This window comes from Cnephaeus nilssonii (genome assembly GCF_951640355.1).
Source record: "Cnephaeus nilssonii genome assembly, chromosome: 7".
Taxonomy (NCBI): domain Eukaryota; kingdom Metazoa; phylum Chordata; class Mammalia; order Chiroptera; family Vespertilionidae; genus Cnephaeus; species Cnephaeus nilssonii.
Window position 1 is genome coordinate 6,600,778 of NC_137078.1, and position 7,704 is coordinate 6,608,481.

Below are 7,704 nucleotides of genomic sequence, written 5' to 3' on the forward strand. Positions count from 1 at the left end.
GTGTTTAAAACACAGCAAAACCAAACCAGAAGCTAGTTACGGCCTGCTTTACAGCATAATACTTCAATTCCTTCGTACATTATTAATAATGGCCCTGGAAATGAGGAGGAACTGTGGTGTTACTGCACTCCAGGGACCTCTAACCACTGCTTTTCCTAATCAATTGCAGGCTGCACGTTTATGTGACACATGGACAGTGTTATTATGGGCCTGCGGTAATGTCAGCATAGGGACTCTGGGACCCCAGACGTCAAGTCTAGACTTGTGTCTTGCTTATTTTAACTTTTAAAAAATTTCACATTCAGATGAGGTCTGGGTTGTGGAGCTTGATTACGATGGCAGCACCCCATTTTAAGATGGTCAGGGCATCAACCACTCCTAAAGGACACAGAACAACGAATGGGTCCAGGAAACAACAGCTGCCCCTGAACGTCACTTCCAGATTAGTGAGCATGTATTAAACTCGGTTGCTTCACATTCACACCTCAGGCTGAGGCTGTGTGATTCACATTTGTTCTCTGGCACCCAGTGCAGAAGCTGGCACACAGTAGGGCTAAGCACCCAGGTTGTTAAGCGAGTTAATGGGCCTACAGGTGCATTAACTGGTGCAGCAATAGAACTGGCCAGGGCAGACAGGGAAGTCTAAGTCCTTACAGCGAAGACTGACATTTCCTGAAGGGGGAATTCTGCATCTGGACTGCATTAGAGAAGCCCAGCCTGAGTTTCTACCTACCAACCCGTCCTCCAGATCTCAGGCTCAATTTCAGCTCTTACCTGAATTTCCTACCTGCCTGCCCTTCAAACTTCAGAATTGCCAGTACCCACAATCACAGGAGCAAGTCCTTAAATAAGCCCCTTTCTCTCTACATGTATATCCCATCCCTAACTGGGAACTATGAAGCAGCGTTCCCCCAGGCTCCTGGCATGGACTTAAAGATAGTTCATAAGGGAAGCTAGGAGGCAGGTGTGGTCCTATTATTTACCAACTTGGAGAAGCTCCCTGCTTAGGGGCACTGGCCGTGACCCAAAAGTCAGATTTGTGCCAAAGGGTCAGAACTCTTGTTGGGCAGGAATCCTGTTCTCGGCAGCAGTCCCTCCGCAAAGCCCACAACAGCGGTTTAGTCCCAGACTAGCCATACTTGTCCTCAGGAGACATCTCTGTGGAGCTGACTCACTTAACCCCGCGGGGATTGCTCTCCTTTCTTTTTTTTTAAATATACTTTATTGATTTTTTTACAGAGAGGAAGAGAGAGGGATAGAGAGTTAGGAACATCGATGAGAGAGAAACATCGATCAGCTGCCTCCTGCACACCCCCTACTGAGGATGTGCCCGCAACCAAGGTACATGCCCTTGACCGGAATCGAACCCGGGACCCTTGACTCCGCAGGCCGACGCTCTATCCACTGAGCCAAACCGGTTTCGGCTGCTCTCCTCTCTTACCCCTTTGTTGCTCATAGCTCTACCACACTATGGGTGCATCAGCTTCTGTGGGCCAGGCTGGGAGACTAACAGGGAGCACAGTTTCTAAGGAAGCTGGGGAAACGAAGGCATCTAGTGGTCGGTGTGAGATGACATCAGATTTCAACCACTACCATAAGGGACACATTCAAGAGGCAGACGCAGTGAGCGCCAAAGCCTTGCTGCACCAAGACCCGGCAAATAAACGTGTTTCCCGCACAGCAACTCTTCCTTTATAGACACAGAGGGTCCGCACGACCAATTGGCCTGGAGGACAATTCCTCCCAGTGACACCAACAACAATCAAGACTTAACTATACAAACAAGGACCAAGATGGAGGCATAGGGCAGAAGCCTGATTGCTGCCTACCACAACAATTTTGAGACTACGACGGGAGAGCGGAGCAGACACCATCCAGAACCACCGGAGGGCTGACTGAGCAGATGCTCTACAACTAGAATAAAAGAGAGGGGTACGCGGGATGAAGCTGATGCCGGTGACCCAAAGACCACACTTTAAAAACTACGGCTCAAGCGACACAATGGCGGCCTGGATCGTGCTCGGCGCAGTTCCCCCAGCGGTCTCCGGCTGAGGGGAAGGCTTCACTCGCTGCCGAGCACGGACAGACGAGCCCCTGGGAGACATGGGGTGGGAGACTACGCGCTTGCTGACCTCCGAGTCCTTCAAGAATCTCAACGCCTTGGAAGCGGCCAGGTGCGCACGCTCGGCGACCGGCCACCGCTGCAGACCCAAGGGCCGACGCAGCCACCCCGGACCAGCCCGCCGCCGCGCACCGGGCACACCGGAGCTTCGCCGAGCCCGCCGCCCAACGAGTTCTGCGGTGGCTGCCCTGGAACTCTGAGAAAATGGCCGAAGGAATTGCTGAGAGGGAATTGACCAACAGGAATTGGGATCAAGAATATGAAACCCCGCTGGGTCCCGGAACCGGGTGAAGCCGCGCGTCTCTGGGTCCGGGTGAGGCTGGAAACTGGGTCAGGGTGAGGCTGGGCCCCGGGTCCGGGTGAGGCCATGTGCCCCTGGGTCAGGGCAAGGCCGTGCGCCCCTAGGTCCGGGTGAGGCTGAATCCTGGGTCTGGGCGAGGCCGTGCGCCCCTGGATCCGGGTGAGGCTGAGTCCTGGGTCTGGGCGAGGCCGTGGGCCCCGGGATCCGGGTGAGCCTGGGTCCCGGGTCCGGGCGAGGCCCTGGGCCCCTGGATCCGGGTGAGCCTGGGTCCCGGGTCCGGGCGAGGCCCTGGGCCCCTGGATCCGGGTGAGCCTGGGTCCCGGGTCCGGGCGAGAGCCTGGGTCCCGGGTCCGGGCGAGGCCCTGGGCCCCTGGATCCGGGTGAGCCTGGGTCCCGGGTCCGGGCGAGGCCCTGGGCCCCTGGATCCGGGTGAGCCTGGGTCCCGGGTCCGGGCGAGGCCCTGGGCCCCTGGATCCGGGTGAGCCTGGGCCCCGGGTCCGGGCGAGGCCCTGGGCCCCTGGATCCGGGTGAGCCTGGGCCCCGGGTCCGGGCGAGGCCCTGGGCCCCTGGATCCGGGTGAGCCTGGGCCCCGGGTCCGGGCGAGGCCCTGGGCCCCTGGATCCGGGTGAGCCTGGGCCCCGGGTCCGGGCGAGGCCCTGGGCCCCTGGATCCGGGTGAGCCTGGGCCCCGGGTCCGGGCGAGGCCCTGGGCCCCTGGATCCGGGTGAGCCTGGGCCCCGGGTCCGGGCGAGGCCCTGGGCCCCTGGATCCGGGTGAGCCTGGGCCCCGGGTCCGGGCGAGGCCCTGGGCCCCTGGATCCGGGTGAGCCTGGGCCCCGGGTCCGGGCGAGGCCCTGGGCCCCTGGATCCGGGTGAGCCTGGGCCCCGGGTCCGGGCGAGGCCCTGGGCCCCTGGATCCGGGTGAGCCTGGGCCCCGGGTCCGGGCGAGGCCCTGGGCCCCTGGATCCGGGTGAGCCTGGGTCCCGGGTCCGGGCGAGGCCCTGGGCCCCTGGATCCGGGTGAGCCTGGGTCCCGGGTCCGGGCGAGGCCCTGGGCCCCTGGATCCGGGTGAGCCTGGGTCCCGGGTCCGGGCGAGGCCCTGGGCCCCTGGATCCGGGTGAGCCTGGGTCCCGGGTCCGGGCGAGGCCCTGGGCCCCTGGATCCGGGTGAGCCTGGGTCCCGGGTCCGGGCGAGGCCCTGGGCCCCTGGATCCGGGTGAGCCGGGGCCCCGGGTCCGGGCGAGGCCCTGGGCCCCTGGATCCGGGTGAGCCGGGGCCCCGTGTCCGGGCGAGGCCCTGGGCCCCTGGATCCGGGTGAGCCTGGGTCCCGGGTCCGGGCGAGGCCCTGGGCCCCTGGATCCGGGTGAGCCTGGGTCCCGGGTCCGGGCGAGGCCCTGGGCCCCTGGATCCGGGTGAGCCTGGGCCCCGGGTCCGGGCGAGGCCCTGGGCCCCTGGATCCGGGTGAGCCTGGGCCCCGGGTCCGGGCGAGGCCCTGGGCCCCTGGATCCGGGTGAGCCTGGGCCCCGGGTCCGGGCGAGGCCCTGGGCCCCTGGATCCGGGTGAGCCTGGGCCCCGGGTCCGGGCGAGGCCCTGGGCCCCTGGATCCGGGTGAGCCTGGGCCCCGGGTCCGGGCGAGGCCCTGGGCCCCTGGATCCGGGTGAGCCTGGGACCCGGGTCCGGGCGAGGCCCTGGGCCCCTGGATCCGGGTGAGCCTGGGCCCCGGGTCCGGGGGAGGCCCTGGGCCCCTGGATCCGGGTGAGCCTGGGCCCCGGGTCCGGGGGAGGCCCTGGGCCACTGGATCCGGGTGAGCCTGGGCCCCGGGTCCGGGGGAGGCCCTGGGCCCCTGGATCCGGGTGAGCCTGGGTCCCGGGTCCGGGCGAGGCCGTGGGCCCCTGGATCCGGGTGAGCCTGGCCCCGGGTCCGGGTGAGGCCGTGGGCCCCTGGATCCGGGTGAGGCCACGCGACCCTGGGTCTGGGAGAGGCCACGCGCCCCTGGGTCCGGGTGAGGCCATGCGCCCCTGGGTCCGGATGAAGCTGAATCCTGGGTCTGGGCGAGGCTGTGTGCCCCTAGATCCGAGTGAGACTGGATCCCGGGTCCGGGTGAGGCCGTGGGCCCCTGGATCCGGGTGAAGCCGTGCCCCTGGATCCGGCCGAGACCAAACCAGAGGGAGTCGGACCTGCATTACCACCATTTGTCCACCATCCAGAGCTGAGGGGTCAGTGCCGACATGTACTCATAAGGAACTGGTGGACATTGATATTGGGTCTCAAAAGAACTGTTGGACCAGAAAGAAACTCACTACAGACTGATTCATTTGCCTGTCAGCTTAACTATTATTGCTCGTCGCACATTCAATTCTTATAAGTATATCTCTAGTGACACATGATTTCGCTCATCTAGGGGAAATGATGAACAACATAGACTGATGAACAAGAACAGAACCAGAAACAAGGAGGCATCGATCGGACTATCGGGCCTCAGAGGGAGGATGGGGAGGGTGGGGGGAGGGGGGAGAGATCAACCAAAGGTCTTGTGTGCATGCATATGAGCCTAACCAATGCTTAAGTTCAACAGAGGGTTGGGGCATCCATGGGGAGGGGGGTGGGATGGGAATGGGGGGATGAGGACAAATATATGACACCTTAATCAATAAAGAAATTAAAAAAAAAAAAAAATAAAAAAAAAATAAAAACAAAAAAAAAAAAAAAAAAAAAAAAAAAAAAAAAAAAAAAAAAAAAAAAAAAGGAAGCTGGGGGGTCTCCCTGCAAAAGGCAGGGATGCTCCGGCCTTCCACTCCCCCTGGACCCAACTCTGGGGAGCACACCGCTGCTCTAAAACGGCCCAAAGGATACCTCTGCTGGGTTCAGGTAGTCCCAGCTAGAGAAAAGCGGTTTCCAGCTAATGTCCACAACATCCAGTGCTAGGCCCAGGCTGCCCCGCAGGCGGGAACCGGAGGAAGGTGGAGAAAGCGCCGGCCCCTCATCACGCACTGGGCCCAGGACAGGGACCAGAGTCCCCCACCTCCCCGCCCCGCACCCCATGACACCCACCTATCTCCTCCCCCAAGGAGGAGTTGAGGATGGCGCCGGCAGACATGACCACAGCGCAGGAGCGCAGGCCGTTGGGGTGCAGCTGGCCGAGCGGCACCGGGGGCACCAGCGCCCGCCAGCCCAGCGCGGAGAAGGGCGGCTCCGTGCCGTCCAGGGTCCGCAGGCGCACCTGGCGCCGCAGCGCGCACAGCAGGGCCGCCCGGCTCCGCCCGGCCGCGCGCCTCCCGCGGAAGCGCACGCCGTGCTTGTTGGCCGCCAGGTAGTCCTTCATGGCCTTCTGCAGGCGCGGGGTGAGCATCTTGGAGGAGACGGTGCCCTTCCAGAGCCGGTGCAGGAAGGCCCTGGACATGGAGGAGGACAGCCTGTCCCCATCCTCGCCCTCCTCCAGCGCGGGGCTGCCCCCCTGGGGCTGGTGCCTTTTCCTCTCCGGCAACCACCCTCTCCACCGGCCGGCCTGCCTGGGGGCAAGGGGCTCCAGTGTCCCCTGAGTGTGGCTATGAGACCCTGGTTGACCGGCAGCAAAAAAGTAGTCGTCGTCTTCTGGGTAGAAGGTACTTGGGGATTTTCTCCCAATCTGGGATAAAAAGAACTCTTCTTCATTTTCAACCCCATCTTGCACCTTGGCCCATTTCTGCAGGTCGCGAGGCCCCGTGGGGTGTCCATCCAGCAGCCCCTTGTTCGTGTTCACGCTTTCAGGCCAGGAGGGCTCCTGCATGGCACCCATGATGACCCTCTGCTTCCTCTGCATGGGCAAGAGCCTCCTAGTCTCTAGGAAGGCAAGGGAGCTGGGCGCAGGCTCAGCAGGGTTGCTGTTGGTGAAGTAAATGAAAATCACCAGGAAGAGGAGCCCCCAAGTAAATATCCCACAAAGCATTCGTTGTCTCCATTGCTTCAAGTGTGGTTTCATGGCAGGTCTCTGGGTTCAGCAGCTGGTGTCCCAAAGCGGTGGAATGAACCTGAAAAACAGGTCTACATTTAGCTAATGTGGACATCTGCTCAGACACCATCTATGTTTGTAGTGTTCCTGTAGGAGAGGGTTGAGTGGGCATCAGAAACCAGGATCATGGGGGAGGGAGGGAGGAGCGAGGGGAGCTATGGCTAAATTCAGGTGTCATATGTCCCTCAACCCCTGACTTCTGCAAAGGGGTCCCACCATCTCAGTTGGCTGTCCTGGAAGGAAGGAGGTGGAGTGGGTGTACTAGTATACTGGGAAACCCTACTCAGGTCACTCAGTCTTCCCACCTTGACAGCTGCTTAATAGGAGCCATCCCAAAACCTTTCCCTGAAACTGGATTTATCTATACTAATAATAGCCTAGGTCAGTGGTCGGCAAACTCATTAGTCAACAGAGCCAAATATCAACAGTACAATGATTGAAATTTCTTTTGAGAGCCAATTTTTTTAAACTTAAACTTCTTCTAACGCCACTTCTTCAAAATAGACTCGCCCAGGCTGTGGTATTTTGTGGAAGAGCCATACTCAAGGGGCTAAAGAGCCTCATGTGGCTAATGAGCTGCAGTTTGCCGACCACAGGCCTAGGTGGTTGTCATGCCCTCACGCATCATGCCCTAATGTCATCACAAGATGGCTGTCACAAGATGGCTGTCACAAGATGGCTGCGTGCACAGAGGAGGTGGGGCCTGGTGGAGGAGGTGAGTCGCGGCAGGGGAGGGCAGTTGTGGGTGATCAGGCTGGCAGGGGAGGGCAGTTGTGGGCGATCAGGCCAGCAGGGGAGGGCATTTGTGGGCGGTCAGGCAGGCAGAGGCAGTTAGGGACGATCAGGTCGGCAGGGGAGGGCAGTTGGGGGCAACCAGGCCGGCAGGGGAAGGAAGTTGGGGGCGAGATCAGGCCAGCAGGGGAGGGCAGTTAGGGGTGATCAGGCAGGCAGAGGCATTTGGGGGCGAGATCAGGCTGGCAGGGGAGAGTAGTTGGGGCCGAGATCAGGCCGGCAGGGGAGGGCAGTCAGGAGTGATCAGGCAGGCAGGCAGAGGCAGTTAGGGGCAATCAGGCAGGCAGGCAGGTGAGCAGTTAGGAGCCAGTGGTCCCAGATTGTGGGATCGGGCCTAAAATGTCAGTCGGACATCCCTCAAGGGGTCCCCGATTGGAGACGGTCCAGGCTGGGCCACTAGTAGAATTATAATTTAGTAAAACAAAGCAGGAGTTGAGCAGAGTTTGCCATCTCTCACCTACTTATCAGCCAAAAGCTCAAAGTTCACATATTGTACTGTTACAG

At 61.0% G+C, this 7,704-nt stretch overlaps 1 protein-coding gene across 1 annotated transcript in view; it reads right to left on the reverse strand.

Annotated features, from left to right (window-relative positions):
• Window positions 1–6,378, reverse strand: part of ST6GAL2 (ST6 beta-galactoside alpha-2,6-sialyltransferase 2) — a gene marked incomplete at both ends in the record, with an annotated part of 47,681 nt that extends 41,303 nt beyond the window's left edge. The window contains one exon of the mRNA XM_079778231.1: window positions 5,472–6,378. Within this exon, the coding sequence (XP_079634357.1) occupies window positions 5,472–6,378 (907 nt within the window). The remainder of the gene's footprint in view (window positions 1–5,471) is intronic.
• Window positions 6,379–7,704: the final 1,326 nt, after the last annotated feature.